We start from the raw sequence: 24,193 nt of genomic DNA, 5'->3' as shown, positions 1-24,193 counted from the left end.
TGAGATGAGAATTATCTCATGGGAAGTGCTGTTAAAACAGTAACAATGAGAAAAGAGTGATATCTGTTATCATAAAAGACATAGATTGTATTGTCTCTCCCCTCTCTATGGGTTCTTGAACTATCTGTTTAAATGAAGTTGTTTAAAAATTAGTCGAACAACTGAAATAGGACTAGTGATTTTATTCAAAGAAAAACAGATTGTGAACACTTTCATGTAGTAAAGCTTGAGTTCTTCAAGGAGCTTGCTTTGCAAGAAACTCATTGTTAAAAGCTTAGAGAACTTTTATATTAACCCAGGATTTCTATTAGTACAGAGGAGATATATGGATTTCAGTTCTGGTGGGAGCCTGAACTGGCTGTAGTTTCCTGTGAAATACCACTATATATATATATATATATATATGGAGAGAGAGAGAGAGAGAGAGAGAGCTACTTCACATGACTGAAAACTCAAAATACAGAATTTCATTTGACTGAGACCATAATACCTAATTTTCAAAATACTGAAGACTCCTTTGACTGAGTCTCATTATACTGAAAGCTTAAAATAATTAATTTCAAAATAATGAATTTGAAGCCATAGACATGCACACTTATAATACCAGTGACTAACTCTTTCCAAAACTTAGAAACTACTTACTTACCCTCTTAACAGAAACCGGACAATATAAAACCAAACTAGATGGGGGCTGCACCCCCCTACATCCCCCAAACTATATATACTAATTCCAGGATCGCACTATAATGGGGAAAAGGGCATATACCTTTTACTTACGTTACAGTACTGTATACACTGCCACTACTGCCAGGAGCACATGAAACGTCTGCCATATTGCTTTAGATACTTCCGATAAAAATGTAGAGAGACATACCCACATTTAGAAACATGTAGCGTTGTCGCCTCACAGTAAGACGTCCTGTTCGATTCTCAGCTAAAGCGTCTTCTGTGTGGAGACATGTGTGAATGGGTGTGCCTTTGTTGAAGGTTGTGCATCAGGGCTGGCAACTCGGCATGTAAAAATCTACTACCAATCTTTAGCGGACCGGAGTTCCGCTGTGGTGACCCCTAACCGGAAAAAGCCGAAAGACACAACAACTTTCTACATTACTGTTAGTATTCTGACACTCAGCACTTTAAGTTACAGTAATGTTTTTTTTTTTTTTTTTAATCACAAGCAAGTCACAGGTGAAGGTAAACACACATCACGTCTATGGCTTAAAATTCAGTATTTTGAAATTCAGCATTGTAAGCTTTCATTATAATGAGACTCAGTCAAATGAGTTTTCAGTATTTTGAAAATTAGGTATTGTGGTCTCAGTCAAATGAAATTCAGTATTTTGAGTTTTCAGTCATGTGAAGTAGACCCGTGTGTGTGTGTGTGTGTGTGTGTGTGTGTGTGTATATATATATATATATATATATATATCTATATGTATTTGCTATAAGGTTTCTCTGAGCAGAAATTAAAATAATAAGCAGTCAAAATAGTAAACTTTATAAGTTAGAATACTCCTACATAAATTGAGCTTACTGGCAATGTTACTGCTAAGTGTGAACAGCAAGTAATTCAGAACAATTTTTTATACATTTATACTCTACAGTATTAAAGTTTATCAGAAATCATGTGCATGTTGTGTGAGGTATGAATCCAATTCCATTCTTGGCTTTCACAGAAAGCTTGTTTACATTTACATTTTTACTTCTCTAGAGCAAAACATCAGTTCTAAAAAATCTTCAAAGGAAAAGAGGAGGCAAGACAGATTTTCAAGATCACGCAGTCCCAAGAGAACAACAAATTCTTCTAGTAAGTACAAAGTATCTTAATTTCATTTTTGGCAAAACATTTTTTATAACTATTATTATAGTGCAGAAACTGTAGAAACAGAAATTTAAAACTGGATGATGATGTTGAGCTGTTAAGATGAAGACTGCAAGAACTGTGATTTAACACATGAGCGAGTGTGACCTGCAGGCTGCAGCATTTGGTAATAGGCTTGGAGAACTTTCTTCATGTTGGATATATGCTGCCAGTGATACGGCACTCCCTTCTGTTAATAACTGGTGTTGGCTTGTCCATTATCCCCAGCTTATCTTGTGTTATGTCAGAAAGCATACTTCCTCACACGGCCTTATTGTACACCATAAAAAGTACTGTTCCATATAACTGGGCAGAATAAAAAATCAGAATACAATTGGACATAAAAGAACAAAGTGGCAAGTAACCATATTGAACTGAGGATGTCTCTGGGATTTGAACACAAGTGGGTGAAGTCACTGCAGATGATGATATAGCTGGGGTATCAGTGAGTGAAAGATGGAAACATGCCAACTTAAATGATTATACAGTTACAGATGTGAAACTGCATTTATCTGTCAGTTTAAGTGACAGAAAAACATGTGGCTTTTATTAGTATTAAAAGATGCAAGCAGTGTGATTGACGTACATGGGCTCTACATCAGTAGGTCAGATATGAAAAGCAGTTTGTAGAAAGGCAGGCAGTAACGTGTACACCATACATCATGCAGAATAAGCATGCATTCATTCTCAAGAAAAGTAAACTAGTAAATAGGAAGATACTGAAACAGCTGCATCAAAATTCCAGCCCTTGTTTATGTGGAGTATAAAACAAATATGTACTTAGATGCAAAATGACAAAAGAGTGTGAATTAAGAGAACTTTTCCAGTGGAATGAGGAGGAGAAAATGATGACGTGACACATGGTATGGCTGGCGGTGCCTTGTACATTCTGTCATTTACTTGTTAATGCATTCATTATGTCAGCTGCCCTTCCAGTTAATGCTGAATGACCTCTGACATCTAATAACACTGTGTCGCCCAACAACCTGCACATCAGCTGACAGCAACTCTCCTCCTTCCCTCACAGATATACACAATGATCCTGACACTTTGACTAAGTATTTTGTTGCCAGAATTCCATATAATTAGCATACCTGTACTCAGACTTCAATTCTCTGTTAAATGTTGTAGAGCACATATATAGCTGCATTCCCTCAGGATTCATGATTCTAGACCAAACACTATTTATCCAACAGATAAATATTCAAAGAAAATCACTAAGTGAATAACAGAACATTTTTTTTTTTTGCTGAATAAAACTGCTGACTGTACTTAACTGCATTAAAATATCTGAATCATGTAAGGTCCATCTGCATCTCTTCATAGTAAATTAAACAGTTTCCTTTAATCTAATTACTCATTTTTGAGTGACCAATCCTATATATCCTTTTTCCACTGATAATGTAACTAGCAGGTCCCCTACATATATTAACTACATTCAGCTTTGAGTCATTTTGCCTGTAAGTCTCTGTCTCTCCCTGTATTCACCTGTCTTTCATCCTCATTTATTCTGTATCTCCCAATGTTTATTAGTCTTCTCTTAATACTATGCTTTATTAGCACATGAATAAGGTGCATTTATTTTCCTTTATGACATGAAACAAGCTGTAAACTGATGCCACGCATTTGCCACCAGCACAGAGCAATGCTTAATGTGGTGGTATCCGGATGCTGCTGTAGCACCACAATATAGTTCCCCTGTGTACATAGCATGTACACTACTGGTTCTGCAGTACTGCAGTTTTCAGCTTATCTCAACAACTACATTCATTTTTTTCACATTTTTCATGCTGACAACTCTGTGTGCCTCAGTTCAACTTGCTGCTCTTACAACTTGCAGATGGTTAATTTGAGTTTTTGAGTCAGTCACTTATTGAATGGAATCCATGACTCTGGAAATCCTTCATGTGCATATTCCTTTTCTAGATATAAACGAAGTAAGAGTTGTGGTGTAGCCACACCTCTCAACTGTTCATATTTTTGCAGAATGTCCAGATTTTGTGCCTCATATTATTGGTCAGTTGTTAGCAGTTTTCTGGTAAATCTTTGTGGATTGATGGGACTAAATAATACTAAATAATGACATACATTTGTGTTTCAGACTTTACGCAATTCAGAAAATACATAATAATACTAAACCTGTTATTCTAGCAACTGTCTAAGTTTATAGGAACAGTATTTAAAATCCGTCCTTATTTTTGGGCCTTTGACCCCCCCCCCATTATTTCTGGTTTTGTCCAGATTTCTTACACTGAGAGGTTGAGGTACGAGTGTAGCAGACAGTGTAATATGGATATTGCTGTTTACGTTTTAAGGAACATTTACTCTGCCATCTATTATTCCTAGTTTCACTTTGATGAAGAAGATTTGCTCTGTCACTGTGTTGTTTTCTATTTTTGTATTTCAAGTCTCCAGTATTGTCAACCATTAGAAGGACAAGTCACATATCAGAAGACATTATGCACTGTAGCAATGTATACATGTTACCAAAAGGGCACGCCTTAACCCCAGTGCTGCGTATTAGTTGACACACTGAGATTATTTTATAAATGTGTGGAAAGCATTGTTAAACTTAATATCCAAACTGCTCATCCTCAGATGCAGAATGACAGCAAGTTGTAAGAGAATCATTTGTAATTCTCACAGACCATTTGAAACAGGACAGGCATCAGTTCCCCCGTATTCCAACTCAGACACTAAGGGATCCCTTACCTTGTGGCTATCTAGGCACTGAGTCTTCTGAAAAGTGTTGATGTCTCCAGCATGATCCCCACTTATGCTGTGACCAGCGTACCATTTGTCTATCTACCCACAATCCCTTTTTCACATTTTTGCACACAGGGTCAGGTATCATCTAGAACCAATTTTCACACCACCATATAGCACTCGTGATCAGTATATGTGATCAGTATACCTTTACATAATAAAAAATGAGCATAAGTGTAAAGCAGCAGAGACTTAACTGAATAAATGATGGTTTTCTACCAGAGAACATTGGTTAAGTAGCTCTAGTTAAGTACTCATGCACACTTAAAAGTTTCTAGTCTTACGAGTGGGACTTGCATCTGCTCACATCCATAGCAACAGCAGAAAACCTCCTCTCATGGTTCCTGTTAATACAGAATAAGATACAACATTTAATACCACTTTATCACACTTAAATCAATACTTTACTTGTTTGTAGCTCTTCTCTTTTTCTCTAGGATAGTTTGTATATGGGCAGTCTGTGGCAGAAGCTGTAAGCCTTTAACAAGCCTGCACATTTTGGTGCTATAGTGTGTCCTGTTCAGCTGCACAGATAACACAGCGCTGATTTAAGTGTGTGCAGTACCTTAATAAGTCATTATGTTTTAGGAATTGGCATCAATGAGACAACCTGTAGACTTTGAGTAGTATGGATGTCCTTCAAGGATGCATCTGCAGTCCTAACAAATGGGTTGTCCTGTCTCAGGCAGCCCTTCGGTCGGCCGGATTCCAAAGTCTGGGTCTGGCCTCGGCTGATGTCGCACTTCACCCAACGTTATCGCTGCTGGGGTATAAAGGCATCAGCCGACGCCATTTTCCCCAGTCTTTCTTGCCGCGCGGTGCCCGAAGCAGAAGCTGTTCACAAGTGCCGGTTGGTCAGATCCAGAGATTTCTACTACCGAAGACTTCTAAAAAAGCTAAGTACCCCGTTGGGGACTCATTCTTGCCTCAGCCGATGTCAGAAAAAGTAAATAATTGTTTAACTTGTGGGAAACAAATACCTCATAAGGATTTCCACTCTTACTGCCTTCCTTGCTTAGGCCCAGACCATGACGTATCAGCTTGATTAGCCTGTGCTTCCTTCAACCGACGGACGCTTAGACGTCGGTCGGAGTTTGCAGAAGAGTTTTTTGGTCCCGCTTTTGCATATAAAATGCCGTTGGAGACTCCGACTGCACAATTAGCTAAAAAAACGCAAGGAAAAGGACCGACACTCACGGCCCGCGGTTTCGGCTGAAACCACGGTTAGGCCTACCGCGAGTGTCTCGGTTTCGGCTGAAACCAAGTCCTCGGTTCTTCCTTCAGCTGAAAGCATGCCTCCGATAACCGAGGCCACACAGGCCATGGCTGAATCGGCTTCAGATATTACTGCTGCAAAAGCAGTCACCCAGGATTTGTCAGACACTATTCCTTTAGACATCTCTACTCCTGCACGTGGGGCTGCTAGACCCCCTGCTTCTATGTCTATCAAGGCCTTTTCCAGGGCTAAAGCAGCCAAAATTTCCAAGGCCTTACCTACTAAAGCTCCCTCTCACAGGCCTACTTCTAGTTCCCAGATACTCAGCCTTGCTGAGGACCTTATTTCTTTGATCAGGGGGTCCCAACCTCACCCAGACAGGGCCTCTCAACCCCCTGCAGATAAGAGGCCTAGGACTGAACCACCTGAACCTCTCTCTTCAGACTATTCCTCGGATGGCTCAGATTTATCTGACCATCAGGAAGGCCCATATTCACCTTATGAGGATTCTGATGCAGAAGACTCCATGCCTTCTGCTTCTCCTCCTGAAGAATTTTCTTTTGGGGAAACCCTACACTCAATGAGGGAACACTTCCAATGGCAGGGCCAGGATTTTTCAGATTCAAGGAAAAGGCTAAGGACTTTTTTACATTTACCACAGCATAGGCCTTTAGCCATACCTCCTGTACTATCTGTTGTTGATGATGCATATAATGATGCCAGTACTGCCCCTGATTCTCTTCCTCCGGCCCCTGCAAAGCTTGACAGATATTACAGGGTCCCAGACTCTCACTACCACTTGTATAAGGCTCATGTTGCAGACCCAGAAACCATTTCTCAGGGCCCTAAAGGTGTTGCAGCTGCCTCTGCCAAAACCCTCTTCCCTCTGAAAGGGAATCTAGAGCATTGGAGAGATGGGGTAAAAAAGTTTATACATCTGCTACTCTTTCTGCCAGGGCCTTAAACTGTCAATTTCACATGATACAGTACCAGGAATTTTTATTAGACCAGCTAAATAAAAAACTGTCCTCTCCTGAACCTATAGACCGTAAGTCCCTTCAGGAATTGGTACATAACTCTCAGCAGGTCAGTAATCATTTTTTAAAATGTGGCTTTGATGCACTGGAGGCTTCTTTTAGATCAGCTATGACTGGAGCAGTGATTCGAAGGCATGCCTGGTTAAAAGAGCAATCCTTACCAGACCATGTTAAGTCAAAACTCCTAGATGCTCCTATGGAGAAGCAAAGTTTGTTTGGCTCCCCAGCACAGGAGGTTCTAAAGAAAGTGGAAGAAAAAGCAAAATCTGTCCAAACAGTCAAGGATTTTTTACAGGTCCAACCTCCGAGGTTTAGCAGGAATTGGCCCTCGAAAAATTGGTCCTTTCCAGACACATCCAAAGCACAGAGAGGCAGAAATAGACGTCCAAGAGGCAGAAACCAATCAAGAGGTGCCTACAGGGGTCGTCAATGGCAACCTGCCAACCAGAGAAGTGCTGCCACAGCTGCCACTACAACCACTTCCACAGGACAGACACAATGACTTGACTCTCATTCCGCCTACCAGGGAACAACTAGAAGCACCCTTGGGTGGAAAGCTAGCTTTATTTTCAGAAAACTGGCATTGCATTACAGGAGACAAATGGACTTTACAAACAATAGACAAGGGCTACAGGTTTCAGTTCCACACTCTACCAAAAAGGAGAGGAATGCCAAACCTTCCACCAAGCCAAAAAACAGATGCTCTAAAACAAATCATCAGTTTACTAAAGATGAGAGCAATAGAAAAGGTACCACCTATGGAGCAAGGCCAAGGATTTTACTCCAGACTATTTCTTGTACCAAGAAAAGAAAATCAATGGAGGCCTATTCTCGACTTGTCCGCACTGAACACATACCTCATTGTTCCAAAATTCAAAATGCTGACCCTCCAGCAACTTCTTCCCATGCTGGGCAAGGAGTCTTGGCTGGTGACTCTAGATCTCAAGGAGGCATACCTGCACGTCCCTATACGACCAGATTGCAGAAGACACCTCAGATTTCTTGCAGGATTAGAGCATTATCAATTCTCAGCATTACCCTTTGGCTTATCTACTGCACCCAGAGTATTCACGAAATGCCTGGCATCAGTAATTGCTCATTGCAGGCTTCAAGGAATTCAAATTTACCCATACCTGGACGACTGCCTAATACAAGTGGACAGCAAGACAAAATTAATAAAGGATTTGGCCAATGTCATACACCTGTTGCAAGCCTTGGGATACACAGTCAACATTCAAAAGTCAAGGCTAGTACCATCCCAAAGGATAACATTTCTGGGTGCAGAACTGGATACAACTCAGATGGCTTTTCTCACAGAAGAAAAACAAAAGCAACTACCAGTCTATTTCATGGCACTAACAACACAAACTCAGCTTACGGCAAGGAAAATCCTGCAAGCCCTGGGTTACATGGCATCCTGCATAATATTGATTCCGCATGCCAGGCTGCATATGAGAAAGTTACAATGGTACCTAAGGAATGTATGGTCTCAACACAAGCACAGTCTAGAAGCCCAGATACCAATTATTCCATGCCTGAAGAAAGAATTCCTGTGGTGGGCTCAGGCCTGTCAGATAAACAGAGGATTGCCTTTCCACAAACCACATCCAAGCCAGACAATCACCATGGACGCCTCAGACCTAGGCTGGGGGGCACACATGGAAGACAAGTGTATACAAGGCCTATGGTCCCAAGACCAGTTGAATCTTCACATAAATCTAAAGGAGATGCTGGCAGTGAAACATGCAATCGAGGCATTCAGACCATTCCTCCAACAAGGACACCTGCTGATAAGGACAGACAACACCACAGTTATGTGGTACATCAACAAACAGGGAGGTACTCACTCATACCCTCTATGCCGGATGGCAATGGACCTGTGGCATTTGGCCCTGAATCTCAACATTCATCTGCAGGCCAGATTTGTACCAGGGAAAGAAAATTCACTAGCAGACACCTTAAGCAGAACTACCACGGATGCTCACGAATGGATGCTGCATCCAGATATCTTCAGAACCATATCAAAGAAATGGGGAATGCCAGAGATAGACCTGTTCACCTCCCCACACAACCACCAATTGAAGAAATTCTGCTCAAGAGTATACCACCCACTTGCCTGGAGGGTGGACTCTCTATCCTTCAGCTGGAAAAACCTGACAGCATATGCATTTCCACCTCTTCCTTTGATGTACAAAGTCCTACTGAAGATCAGAGAGGAACAGCCAAAGGTAATTCTGATAGCTCCAGACTGGCCAAGACAACATTGGTACCCGCTTCTGAGAAGCATGTCTCGGGCACACTCATGGCCTCTACCTCTATGCCCCTTTCTTCTAACACAGAACAACTACAAGACCCTGCATCCAAACTTGAAGACACTGCAGCTAACTGCTTGGAATATCCCATGAAACAAAATCAACCAGATTTATTTCAGAGGGTTAAGGACATTATCCTGGAGGCTCGCAGACCCTCCACAAGGAAAACATACTCAGCCAAATGGAAAAGATTCCTCATTTGGAGTGCAGCAAAGGGAGAAAATGTCTCAATGGCAAACATAGCACACATCCTGGAATACTTAGCAGAACTGTTCCACAATGGCCTGTCCTACTCCTCCATTAAGATTCATGCATCAGCAATTTCAGCAGAGTACAACATGGATCCTCCTGTCTTCTCTCACCCTCTACTCAGGCAGTTTTGAGGGGAATCAAAACGTAAAGCCTCCAAGGAAGCCACCTCTGCCTGCATGGGATCTCAACTTTGTGCTGGAAAAATTAACACTTCCTCCTTTTGAACCAGCAGCAACAGCAGACTTACAGTTCTTATTTTGGAAAACTGCATTCCTGCTAGCAATCACTTCAGCAAGAAGAGTATCTGAGTTACAGGCATTAATGGCAGTACAGCCTTTCCTTATCTTCCATCAGGATAGAGTGTGTCTGAGAACCAATCCTACTTTTATGCCAAAGGTGGTCTCCAGGGTATCCTTGAACCAAGCTATACATTTACCTACATTCTTCCCCAACCCACAGAACAGGGGGGAAAGACTACTACACACCTTGGATGTGCACAGACAACTACGCTACTATCTGGACAGAACTAAAACCAGCAGAAAAACTGACCAGCTTCTGGTAGCATATGGAACAGGAGTGCAAGGAAAAGCAATTTCCAAACAGACAATTTCAAAATGGATAGGAAATTGCATTAGATTCTGCTACTCTTTTCATGGAAAGACAACTCCTGAAAATATCAGGCCTCATTCCACAAGAGCTACAGCCACCACTACAGCTTTCCTATGAGGAGTGGCTACCAAAGACATTTTAGAACCTGCTACTTGGAGCTCCGTGCATACATTTGCCAAGCATTATAATCTTCCTTTATACTCCAGATCCCGAGCAGGTTTTGCAACTGCTGTTTTGCAAGGGATCTTAACTACACCATCATTATCTTAGTGCCTCCTCCCCCAGTTTGGCTATGGTATTCTACCCATTTGTTAGGACTGCAGATGCATCCTTGAAGGACATAGTACAGTTTTGTACCTACCATAAATGTAGATGCCCGATAGGTATGCATCTGCAGTCAGGATTACCCACCCTCCTTCCCCTCTGTGGTATTCCTAGGGTACTTACCCCACTTTTAGCTAGCTGGGGGAATCTATTATGGTGTATTTGTTTGTATATATATATATATATATATATATATATATATATATATATATATATATATATATATATATATATTTTGCTCTCTATTGTTTGGAATTATCTGCATTTATCCAAATTTAGCCTTCCTAGAGGGCACCTGGCATCTGGGGCAAGAAACACTGAGGAAAATGGCATCAGCTGATGCCTTTATACCCCAGCAGCGATGACGTCAGGTGAAGTGCGACATCAGCCGAGGCCAGATCCAGACTTTGGAATCCAGCCGACCGAAGGGCTGCCTGAGGCAGGACAACCCATTTGTTAGGACTGCAGATGCATACCTATCAGACATCTACATTTATGGTAGGTACAAAACTGTACTTTGTGTGTTGACAGTTCCAGCAATCACATGTAGTAGATGAGCACAGAGTTTCCTTTGATATTTCTTCATATGTTTCATTTTTGAAATGCCATTAATGCTCATTGAAGAGCAGTAAAACTGCTGTGCTGATTGATTGCAGTGCTGAGTTAAGCAGACATTTGATGAGTTTATTGGCCATCAGCAAAAGATCGTACTGTAATTTGCCAAACAGCACCATCAGAATGATGCCCCTGTCCCCTTCAGTGAAAACATCACACCAACTGGCATTTGATGACCTTTATTAAACTTCCATAAACATAACGTTAACAAATATTTATTAATTACAACTGAAACATAGTATAATTGATATTAATCACAGCATAAACATCCATGTAATATTAAGCAGGGCAGCGTGATTTTACTTATCCTGACCCAGTAAGCAGTGCCCATACCTCCACTCACTCACTTTACTTATGCAGCAGCGTCTCATCACTCACTTCATTTACTATTTATTGAATTACATGTACCTCTCAAGACATCTGCAACAACTGTAAAGGCCACAGAAATACCTCACTAAAAGAATCACAGGCCTAAAGCAGATGCCCTATGCTGACCATCTAAAAAAAACTCCACCTATACTCTGTCACATATTGTCTACTCAGAGGCAATCTCTGCTTAACATACAAGGCCATGTCAAACCCAGAGCTGTTGGACATGCTACACTTAAAGAAATCCCAATCCCTCAGAGACACACTCCAGGGATCTAAACCTTGTCATCACAATGAACAAAACATGCTGGAGGGATAGGTTCCTGACTCTGGAATAGACTGCCCATACATGTCAAGCAGAGTGCCTCTTTGGCCCTCTTCAAAAGGAACATTGATGATTAGATGGGAAATGGGAAATTCACCCCGGGGATCACATCAGTCACTCTGCTAGACAGGGGTTCAGGGAAGTAAATGCTGTGGGAAGAAATAGCAAGGGAATTGTAATGGCTAGGATTGCATAGGTTCTAGGGCCAATAGCCTAGTACCAACCTATGAACCAAATAAGCAATATCCTTATCGCTGGTCAATTATTTTACTTATGTAGCAGTATCCCATCACTCACTTTATTTACCACTTACCGAGTTAAACATCCAACGAATTAAGGAGGGTCCTTACCTCCGCTCGCTTATTTTAATTATCAAGCAGCATCCAACTGCTCACTTTCCTTTCCCAACTCCGTGAAATGAATAACCAAAACCAGAGGGGGGACAGAAGAGGGCAAGCCTGCCCGTCTTCTCCACCCACTAGCCTGACCAGGCTGTTCCCCCATCTCTCCTACCAACCTGAGACAACCTAATCGCCCATTAAAGGCATTAAACCAAACATCATTCAGTTTACTCCATCCTCTCTAACCAAACTGCATCCATTTCATCACATCCTAAAGTTCTATCAATAAATAGCCAAAGTAGCTAATTGTCTAAATGGCTGAGAGTAAATCACCAATTCCTCTCCAATGCTAAAATAACAAACCATAACCTCATCACCTTGCATGTTTGTCTTTTTGGCTTTTCTCGGTTAGGGGTCGCCACAGCGGAACTCCGGTCCGCTAATGATTGGCCGTAGATTTTTATGGTGCCGAGTTGCCAGCCTTACGGCCAACCTTCAGTGAAGGCACGCCCATTTACCCATGTCTTTCAGAGGCAACTCGACCGCAGGGAGGACATGTAGACTCCACACAGAAGGCACTCCAGCCGAGAATCAAACAGAAAAACCTCTTGCTGTGAGGCAACAATGCTACCACTGCACCACCGCATAACCTGTGTATATTAGCTAAATTCTTAGTTACCTGTCAGTAGTATCTTCACTGTGATTTCCAGGTCATTACCAGCCAAATGTACCACCAAACATTAAAACCACACTAAGCAAAAACATGCGAGAACCATTGCACACCATCATGCTTAACTGCAGCCCTGTTTTACTGCCCAATGTACATATTGTCCAAAATGAATTTCCTTTCCAAATTAAAATACTAATCCTGCTATCACACGAACTGCCCAATAAAAAAAAAGTTTAATAAAATCATAGTGTTTTCTGACCAACAAACCACCCTCCAAATAGCTTCAATACATCCATAAAAGAAAAATGCCACATGAACTGTAGCCCAATAAACCTTCATTAACAAATCCAGTCCTCACCACACAAACTGTCTTGTCAATGGCCAATGTCTCTCAATCTTCAAACTATCAAATGTGGCCCAGCCCTTCAAACCAATGAACCACCAACCAGGATTAAGTTTACCCACCCTTGTCATCTGTGTAACTGTACCACTCACAGCTAACTCCTCCTTGACCCACTGAACTACCACACCTTGTTCCAAAGCCAGAAAAATAAAATGTTTTCCACCATACTCCTTTCCGCAAGCAACTGCACAACAAATTTAACCACTATGGAGATGCCCTACCATATACCTTCTTTATAACAGGGGTCCAAAGTCCTGTAACCTGGATTTTAACCACTCTAGCAATGCCTTGCCCCAAACCCTACCTACCACAACCCTACAACCAGTGAACCCCTGACCAGGATTTAATAAGTTCACATAGTCTTGTCATCCATGCAACTATACTACTCTCAACTAAATCCTCATTAACCAACTGAACTGCCTTACCTTGTTCCCAAGCCCGACAATTAATTAAATCTTTCACATCAAATTCCTTCCCAAATGCAGCTGCACTATAAATGTAACCAATCTGGGAATGTCCTACCCAAAAAGCCACAAACCAACCCCCCATATTACTCCCCCTACCCTAATACCTCCTATCACATTTGTAAAGAAATGCAAATCCCCATGAAAAATCCTAACCATATGCTCAAAGGTCATCCTTCCAAAATGTGCCAGAAGGCACCACAATGGTAAAGCAGTACACCAACTTAGAAATGCTCCCCTAAAATGACCCGAGTAAACTGACCGACATGCAATTCTGGTAGCCCAAGAAGCTGAACAACAACTTTAATCTGGTGCTTGTCCTTAGCCTTCCCTTGAAAGCTTACTTCCCATGTGTTACATGTACTTCTAACTTCTGCATAGCCAACGAGGCACACAGTTCCTCACAGCCTCAAAGCACCCACTGACCTAGAATATTTCCTCAAACCCTACATACTTTTAACAGTCATACATATACCAAACCACATGCTATCATCCCAATGTATAAGTCAAATGGTACACACAGTGCTCACTCTAAGGACCATAACCTGGTACGTGACATTAATAGAATCTGCTTGAAGGACAGATTTATCCTCCAAAAGACACCCTTCCTTTGGAACAAACTCCACTTCATGTCAAACAGAATACCTCATTGGCGTTCTTCAACACAATTCAAACAACTGGATGGGTAGCCATAAATTCACCCCAGGGGTTCCACCCCTGTCTCTCTTAGACAAGGGCAATAGGTGATGCACGTAAATAAGGGTTAAACTTGGCTAAGTTGCCTTGACTAGCTCGTAAGGGCCCTAGAGCAATTAGCCTAGTAACTTCCTATGATATTATGATTGTCGTGACACCACTCCACTTGTAGGAACCCCAAGCTCCCCATAACAATCCCCAAAGCCTGTTTTACCCTGCCCCAGTATACTTCTTCCTAACTTGCCGACACACCACCCCAAACCTTAATGAGCACCAAATAACATGATTTACCTGCAACCTCGTTGTACAAAACTCCAGCAACCATAACATCTACCTCCATCAGAATAACTTCCCTTTGACATCCACTTACTTCATGCCACTGACTGTCGCTGACTTTGCACTCCCCCACTCGGGCCTCTTTGCACACCACTCTAGTGACAGGACATTCACTGCAACAGGCACCATCACCTTTTGGATCCACTTCCTTCAGGTCACCAACTGATATCCACTCTACACCACCACCACCCCCCCACAAAAAAAAGGAAAACTGTAAATTCATGGTGCACACATATCCAAAACGTCATAATGACAGCATTAAGCCTGCAAAATCTGTCCTACATTCCATGTTAGCAATCTGACTGCTACCAGTGGTAAACAGAATTGAAACACTGTTTCATTAAAAAGCCTATATTATTGATACAGTCAACACATTTTAACCATCCTATAGGTTTTCCTAGTTTAAGTTGATAGTGAGCCATAAAGGTAATACCCAGTGGTCTCTTAGTTTCATAGTTTCATAGTGTAGTACTAGGCTATCTGCCCTGGGGCATTTGTAAGCCAAGCCATAGTGATGTGGCTTTTGCCACCCCATGAAATGGTACAAAAATGTACAGAATAAATCTAGAATACTGTGCCTCTGTCTAGTAGTGACACAATGAAGGTCCCCTTATATAATAGAATTAGTTTACTGTGCCCCTGTCTAGCAGTGACACAGATGTGACCCCTGGGGTAAACTTACGATCTCCCATCCACTCATCAAGATTTCTCTTGAAGAGAGTCAGTGAGGGGCTCTGCCTAATACGAACTGGGATCCTGTTCCAAAGCATGGGAAGCCTCTGGGTTATGAATCTATCCCTCCAGCATGTCCTATTCATACTTGTGCCGAGGTTTAAGTCTTTAGCTCTCGTGGTCCTGATGGATTTGGCTTTTTTGAGGTGGAGCATGTCCATCAGATCCTGATTGGACATGGCCTTGTACGTCAGGCAGAGATCACCTCTGAGCAGGCGGTATGCTACTGAATAGAGCTGAAGTTTCTTTAGTCTGGCAGAATAAGACATATGTTGGAGACCCTTGATCCTTTTGGTGAGGTACTTTTGTGGTCTCTCCAGCTGTTGCAAATGCCGGGTGAGGTACATACCAAACGGGGCATTGTATTCAATCATGGGTCTGATGAGGGAGGAATATAGGGGTACAATGACATCCTTGGATCTGGATGTGAATCCCTTCATGATGAGGTGTGCAAGGTAGAATGTTTTTCTAACCACTTTGGCAACATGGGTGTCAAATGAGAGGTCACTGTCTACTTGGGTCCCTAGGTCTCGGATTACTTTTTCCGTACTCAGTGGGTTGCTGTCTATGTGATAATTTGTGGGTACTTTGTTTTTTCCAAAAGGGATGACTATACATTTTTTAGCATTTAGTTTAAGGCCGTAACTACGGCACCAGTTGTCCATTTCAGTGAGGCCTTTTTGTAGGATGTGTGTGTCTGCTGTTGTATTGACTATGGCGCCTAGTTTGCAGTCATCTGCGAACTTTGTCAGCCACAGCCCTCCCATGTTTGCTTTAACATCTGAGAAATAAATGCCGAACAAGAGGGGTCCCAGGACAGCTCCCTGTGGGACACCACTTGTGACTGGCTTTGAGTCTGACATTGCTCCAGCGATTTTAACTTTATGGGTTCTGTCCTTTAGCCAGTTTGCAACCCATCTAGTGACATAAGGGTTTACTTTTAAGCTGTTTAGCTTATCTATGATGCCTGAGTGAGGTATTGTGTCGAAGGCCTTAGCCAAGTCCAGGTATGCTGTATGGACTGCTTTACCCTCATCAATGTCACTAGTGACTGTTTCAAAAAAGTCAACCAGGTTTAAAAGGCAGGACCTGCCATTTACAAAGTCGAACTGGGTGGGGTCAAGTGTCTGTAGGTCCCCTATGTCTCTGTTTATGAGTTCCATAATGATTCTTTCCATAGCTTTGCAGACCAGGCTAGTTAAGCTTATGGGGCGGTAGTTTCCAGGGTCTGTAGAGGCACCCCCCTTGTGGAGTGGGACCACTGTTGCTGTACGCTAGTGTTCAGGTACATATCCCGAAGTAAGACTAAGGTTAAATAGCATTTTTATGTGTGGGTTTAGCTCCTCTTGGAGTTCACGTGACACGCACCCTGGGATACCATCAGGTCCCATTGATGCTGTGTTTTTTGCTTTGTTTAGGGCAGTTCTCACTTGGACATCTGAGATGACAGGGAGATTAAATTCAGCTGGGATAAGTATTTCTTCTTTTGGGGGTGAAGGAGGGGAGAAATTTGCACTGACCCTGTCAGCCAGAATGTTAGCAATATCTGTGGGTTCAGTGTATTTTTTGTTGTTGTGAACCAACTCTGAGCATATCTGAGGGTTTACTGCCCAGGTTTCTAACATAGCTGAAGAAGGCTTTGTGATTATCTTTAGTGTCCTTAGCGATTTTTCTCTCAAAGTTTGCCTTGGATGTTTTTATGAGAGAACGTAGTTTTCTGCTAATGTTGATCAGAGATGTCTTCCCTTCATGGGATTTCGCTCTGACGTGCAGTAGCTTCCTTCTTTTGTTATACAATTTGTTTATGGCTGAGGTCCACCAGACAGGACGCTTACATTTGGTGGAGAGGGACTTGGATTTGTTTGGGATTGCATGATCCATGCATTCTTGGAGATATCCATAGAAAGCATTTGTGAAGGATTCGGCATTGTGGGATGTGGTATCCACTGGCACAGTGGGCTTAAAGGATACCATCTCAGTCTTAAGAAGAGTGAAGTCTGCTTTTGAGAAGCTTTTCACTGTGGTCTTTTGTGCTGGGGGTGGAGGTGGAATATGTATATCCAGGGTGATTAGTTTGTGGTCAGATCTCACTAGTGAGGGGTATACTTCCGGTGTGGAGCATTTTGTCCCCATGTTTGTGATGATCAGGTCTAGTATATTATCTCTGCTAGTGGGAGAGGTGACTAGTTGTTCTAGTTCATTTGAATTTATGAATTCCAGGAACTTTTGGGCTAGGGTATTAGGGCTAGAATAATGTACCCAATCTATGTTTGGGTAGTTGAAGTCTCCCAGCATGATGGTATTTTGTGATACATTCATATCCTCCAATGTCTTCAGGAAGGCTGAATGGGATTCTTGAGATTGAGAGGGTGGTCTGTAACATGCTACCAGTTGTATAGCAGTTTTGCCTATGGTTAGTCGCACCTGTATGGTCTCTGATGCTTCATGTGTTGCTACTAACCTGGAGGTGTGGGTGTCCTTTATGAATATGGACACTCCCCCTCCCTTTGTGGTTCGGCCCGGGTTTTGGGGCCGAAAAGCATGATACGAGGTATAGCCTGGTAGCACTGGGGTGCTCTCAGGAGCCTTGAACCAGGTTTCATTTACTGCACAGACGTCGATGTTCTCCATGCTGAGGAGTGCATCAAGTGCCTGCATCTCGAGATTTAGAATTCTGGCATTGAGCAGCATTACCCTTAGTTTTTTTCCATTTTTTGTTTTCTAAGGAGGTGGGTTTGTCTTTTGAGCCTTGCCTAAAAAAGGCACTATGGGGGTGGTAAGAGCCTTAGCCAATATCCGGAAGCCCAGTGGTGACAGGTGTAAGCCATCCCTTGCGAAGCAGCGTGGCTTGTCCAACATATCATCCCAGGCAGACAGATATTGGATCCCCTTAGAATGACACCAGTACTTGAGCCAATTGCTAAAGCTGATCATCTTGTCTTTGTATTGTGGTATCATTCTTGGTGAGGGCAAGATGCTGCTCAGGGTCAGGGTCATACCAGCCTGGGCTACATAATCGGAGAGCTCCTCTATGTCTCTTTTCATGTAGTCCAGGGAGGTACTTCTCAGGTCATTCACACCAGCATGGACAATGACGGAGTCATATTTGTACTTGCTTTGGAGTGGCCTGATTGTGTGTGTTATGTGGCAGATCCTAGCTCCCGATAGACAGCTCACAGTCACCTTCTCCTTGTTCAGCCTGGTCAGTGGGACATCAGTGTGTCTGACTATGGAGTCACCTATTACTAGTGTATCAGGCAAGGTGTTTGGCCTTAAGGGCTGCGAATGGTCGACACACTGATTTATTGAAGTATGTGTTGCATGTGTTTTGTTTTGAGGTGGTGGATTTTTGGATGTCTGCTTTGGGAGCCTCTGTTGTTTTGGTAAATTTTTGATTAGAGCCCCCGAGTATGTCTTTGTGTTTTTATGTGTTTGGTTTGCAGTTGTGGTAGGTCTATGTGGGACTGGGATTGTTGTGTGTGTGGTTGCCATCTCCTCCTGTCTGGTCATGCCAGCCCTGAGTTGAGAGAGTTCAGCCTCCAGTTTGGCTATATAGTTGCATCTCTCACATGTATTTGTGTTTGTTGGGAGGAGGAGAGGGTTGTCTGTGTACATGAGACAATTGTAGCATTGTCTCAAGATACCCAGATTGACCAGCTGAACTGGAGACGACGCCACTAATCTACCACTCGACATGCTAGAACAGTATAAGGGAGTGGTATACCTTTAAGGGAAGCGGATATTCAAAGGGGTGGTAAGTAGATGTAGTGCTTTACTTAGTACGAGAGTGCTTACTTAGTAGAGAAGTATTGAGAACAAGTGCTAGGCTTATAATACAGTGAGTAGTCTGGTTATACTAAGAGTAGAGCTTCCTTAAGGGAAAATTTGAAGAGCAGACTTGGCGGAGACAGAAAAAGTTTAACCTTGTTTAACCACGCACGACCGTGCAAAGCCGTGCAAATGCGGATTTTAAACAGTGAACTACAAAAGAGCTAGAAATGGTCCAAAACAACCAATTACTACAGCTTCTTGTGCTGAGGTCACTTCCCCCAAGGACAGGTAAGCTGCTCAAGGCTCCCCACTCCCACTGGTGAGCAAAGAAACTTCCTTCTATCCAAGTAATGTAATGGACAACACAGGAACTACACCACAGCCCAGAATACAGAAATGCCTGTAAACTGGTCTAAACTAGTTGAGGAAGGCGGGAAAACAAGGATTATTTTTTTGTTTTTTTGGTAGAAACACACAGAAAATGCAGAAACAGTGATAAATTAGTTACACAGGCTAGCACACTTTAGTGGGCAGCCTCCACAGTTAAATTAAACAAACAAACAAGCAAACTTTCGATCAAATTCGACTAAAATGTAACTTTAATTGCAGATTTTAAAATAATGCAGCAATCAGTTAAAAACCAGTTCAGGCTAGTTCAAGGTAAGCTACAGAAGCTATTTCAAGTGAAAAAAAAGCAAAGATACTTAAATCCAGAAGGTAGTCGCTTTTCTGAGTTCCTTGCTGCTAGGACCACTCTGTAAACCCACGTGGAGCTTGTCTGAGCAGTATAGCCAGAAAAAAATGCCCAGAGGCGGATTTTAAACAGTGAACTACAAAAGAGCTAGAAATGGTCCAAAACAACCAATTACTACAGTTTCTTGTGCTGAGGTCACTTCCCCCAAGGACAGGTAGGCTGCTGAAGGCTCCCCACTCCCACTGGTGAGCAAAGAAACTTCCTTCTATCCAAGTAAGGTAATGGACAACACAGGAACTGCACCACAGCCCAGAATACAGCAATGCCTGTAAACTGGTCTAAACTAGTCGAGGAAGGCGGGAAAACAAGGATTATTTTTTTGTTTTTTTGGTAGAAACACACAGAAAATGCAGAAACAGTGATAAATTAGTTACACAGGCTAGCACACTTTAGTGGGCAGCCTCTACAGTTAAATTAAACAAACAAACAAGCAAACTTTCGATCAAATTAGACTAAAATGTAACTTTAAGTGCATATTTTAAAATAATGCAGCAATCAGTTAAAAAACAGTTCAGGCTAGTTCAAGGTAAGCTAGAGAAGCTATTTCAAGTGAAAAAAAAGCAAAGATACTTAAATCCAGAAGGTAGTCGCTTTTCTGAGTTCCCTGCTGCTAGGACCACTCTGTAAACCCACTTGGAGCTTGTCTGAGCAGTATAGCTCTTGCTATCCTACAATCACACTTCAGCCTCCTGACTTGACTCCCCCTTTTGTCAGCTGTCCCTTTTCCCTCTGTTGTATTATTTCTATTTAATTATATCAAAACATGCATTAGTGATCCACTGCACATGCCCATTGAACAGCTGTTATGTACGGGTGCCTCCAAGCCTGCAAAATTACTACCCAACACTTGCTGATCAGCTGAAACCACCCTCAGAATGAGCCATCCTAGAGGGATGCAGCCAAAATCACCACAAAAAAAAAAATCATTCTTAAATTAATCGTAACAGAGGTCACAAAACCAGACTAAAATGGCCAAGGGATCCAAACAGAATTAAATCTGTGAACTCACACCTGGAAAATTGTTGGATGATCCTAGTGAAATTAATACAATCAGGAGGCTCAACAGTGTAAAGAGATTCAGGGGGTCCAGTAAGTAAAGAAGAGCTGTTGACGTCCCCAGCAGAACTAAAAGGTTAAAAAGATTCACAGCAGCACTGAGGAATTCAGAGACACTCCCCATCATATTCATGATATTCAGACATGCACATCAGTTTTAGAGGAAGAAATGTCCTCCCAATATATGCCCGATTTGCAGCTAAGTGACTCGATCTCAGAGTGTATTCACCCACATAAATCTCATTTCTTGATGGTTACTCTCAATTAAGATTGTCCTGCTTAAAAACAATTAAAATTTAAATAGACAGAAGTAGTACTAGTCTTTAAATTCTTTATCACACTAGAGCAATTTTTTGTCCAAGGGTGTTTTACAGGTTCATATTGTTTTAACTTTTAACAAAAGTATTAAGGTAAGCATAACAGCACTGTTTATTGTCTCCATTAGATCAGGCAGCCTCCTGTATCCTCACAGTTCACTGGTGGCTGTATCTTTTTCCACAGTTACATCATTGACGGAACTGACCACCATTCTTTAGCTGGACTCTACATTATGAGCAATTCCATAATTCAGTTTGGTACAAGCTATAACTGCATTAACATTGATAGTTTGAAGCAAATGGAAAAGATGCAACACAGAATGAGGCCATTATAAAAGACATACAATAACAGAGCTATATAAATATTCACACTACTAGCATAGGATCAGAGGATCATAGGAGGTTACTAGGCTAATGGGCCTGGGGCCCTTACAAGCCTAGCCAAGGGTTTATCCCAAAAAGGAAACCTCAGTTAGCACCTGTCACCCCTGACAGTGAGGGACAATGGTGGAACCCCTGGGACAAATTTATGGTTTCCCATCCACTCATCAAGATTGTGTTTGAAGAGGGCCAGTGAGGTAGTCTGTTTGACATGTACGGGAAGTCTATTCTACAGATGGGACAGCCTCTGGGAGACAAACCTGTCTCTCCAACAGGTTTTTTTGATGTCTCATATTAGATTTAGGCCTATTGAGTAGATAATGTGAGAGGAGTTAGACTTACAGATATGGAGCATCTCTAGTAGGCCATGGTCCGATATTGCCTTGTAGGCGAGGCACAGATCACCTCTGAGCAATCTGTATGATACCAAATAGAGTGATAGTGATTTAAGCCTGTCCACACAGGATAGGTGTCTGAGGCCATGGATTCTCTTTGTGAGGTATTTCTGTGGCCTTTCCAGTTGGTGCAGGTGTTTGGAGAGGTACATTACCAAACAGGGCATAATACTCAATCATAGGTCTAATAAGGGAGGAGTACAGAGAGGTAATGACCTCCTTTTTTTCTGGATGCAATCCCTTTACTTATAAGATGAACCAAGTAAAAGGCTTTCCTGACCACAGCCTCCACATGACGGTCGAATGTGGGATTGTTCTCTACCTGAGTACCCAGGTCTCTCACCACAGGGTTGTGTTCTTAGGTGGTTGACAATGATGTGGTAATCAGTAGGGGCCATGTTTTTGCTGAATGGTACGCCGAATGGTACGATAATACATTTTTTTGCATTTAATTAAGGCTATGACTTTTCACCAGTTATTTGTAGCTGTGAGACCCTCTTGCGTATGTTAAAATCAACTGGGGAGTCAATAACAGCAGCAACTTACAGTCATCTGCAAACTTGGTCAGCCACAGGCCCTTTGTCTTTGCCTGGACCTCTGAGAAGTATATGCTAAACAGTAGGAATCCCAGAACAGATCCCTGGGGAACACCACTAGTGAAAGGTCTATTGCTGAAGGTGGCAGCCACTGTTTTAACCTTGTGGGTCCTATCTGTGAGCCAGTTGGCCACCCATCTGACTAGACAGGGATTAATGCCAAGTTGTGTTAGCTTTTCAATGATGCCCGAGTGGGGGATTGTGTCAAAGTCCTTGGCCAGGTCAAGGTAAGCTGTATGTACTGACTTTCCCTCATCCAGGGCCTTGGTGATAGTCTCAAAGAAGTCAGCTAGGTTCAGTAGGCAAGATCTGCCCCTAACAAATCCGAACTGGGTGGGGTTGAGTGCTTGGAGATTGCCTATGTCCTTGTTTGAAATCCATAATAATACGCTCCATGACTTTACAGATCAGACTTGCAAAGCTGATGGTGCGATAGTTTCCTGGGTCAGTAGTGGCACCACCTTTGTGCAAAGGGATGATGATGGCAGTTCTCCACTCTGCTGGAATGAAGCCTGCAGTTAGGTTGTTGCTGAATAGGGTGCTCAATGGCAAATATAGTTCTGCTGGAAGATTTGTTCTTTGCCTTTGATAGGCCCTTTAATACTTGATCTACAGAGATGTGAGGTGTGGGACAAGTATCGGGGATGTTGTCTGGGCCTTTGGAGGGTGATAAGGGGGTGAGGTTTGTACTGAACCTGTCAGCCAGAAGGTTGGCTAAGTCAGTAGGATCAGTGTAAGTGGTATCATTAAGTACTAGTTCGGAATAAACTTGAGCTTTGCCATGGAGGTTTCTAATGTAACAGAAGAAGGATGTGTAGTTTCCCTTTGTTTTGGAGGCTAGTTTCAACTCATAATTGGCTTTGAAGGTTTTCACTAGTGATCTAATTTGTTTGTTGAGGCAGAGGAGGGAGTTTTTCCAATTTGGAATTTGTTCCTTTTTACCCTTGGACAACAGTTTCTTCCTTTTGTTGTAAAGCCTGTTGCTAGAGGATGTCCACCAGACAGGTTTTTGTTTCCTTGAGGAGCAGATTTTAGTTCTGTTGGGTATGGCTGAGTCCATGCAGTTGTATAGGTGCTTGTATACTGCACTGGCGTACTGTTCAGCACAGTTGTCTGCATCATCTGAGGGGGTGGTGGTGTGAAACTGCTGATACCCTGCCTTAAGAGGTTGTAGTTAGCTTTTGAGAAGTTTTTTAGCCTGGTTATGGCTGGGGAGGAGTTGGGTGAGATAGAAACTTTGAATGAGACAGACAGGTGATCTGATCTCTCCAGGGAAGAACATACTATGAGAGTGGTGCAGCTGTCGCCCATGTTGGTGAGAACCAAGTCCAGTATGTTATCTCCATTTGTGAGGGATAAGACAAGCTGATCTAGTGCATTAGAACTGATGAAGTTAAGGAATCGTTGGGTGAGTGCATTAGTGCAAGATTAGTTCATCCAGTCTGTGGTGGGGTATACGTCACCAAGGATCAGGGTGTTAGAGGATACCTTGATGGAGCCAGGTAGGTCCAGGTAGGAGGTGTGGGTGTCCAGAGACATGGAGGGGGTCTATAACTGGCTATAACTTGGATGGGTGTCTTCCAACTGTCAGTTGC

General features: G+C 42.4%; 1 protein-coding gene across 1 annotated transcript in view; it reads left to right on the top strand.

Moving 5' to 3' along the window:
- The window catches only part of LOC122790593 (centrosome-associated protein 350-like), a 289,372-nt gene that overhangs the window by 181,142 nt on the left and 84,037 nt on the right, over nucleotides 1-24,193 (top strand). Inside the window, exon 5 of the mRNA XM_044058120.1 lies at nucleotides 1,712-1,807. Coding sequence (XP_043914055.1) covers nucleotides 1,712-1,807 — 96 coding nt within the window. The remainder of the gene's footprint in view (nucleotides 1-1,711; nucleotides 1,808-24,193) is intronic.

This window comes from Protopterus annectens, chromosome 16.part0 (assembly GCF_019279795.1).
Source record: "Protopterus annectens isolate FY-2018-M chromosome 16.part0, PAN1.0, whole genome shotgun sequence".
In the NCBI taxonomy this organism is placed as follows: Eukaryota; Metazoa; Chordata; order Ceratodontiformes; family Protopteridae; genus Protopterus; species Protopterus annectens.
Note: the sequence above shows the minus strand (reverse complement) of the source record. Positions and strands in the feature narration are given on the sequence as shown.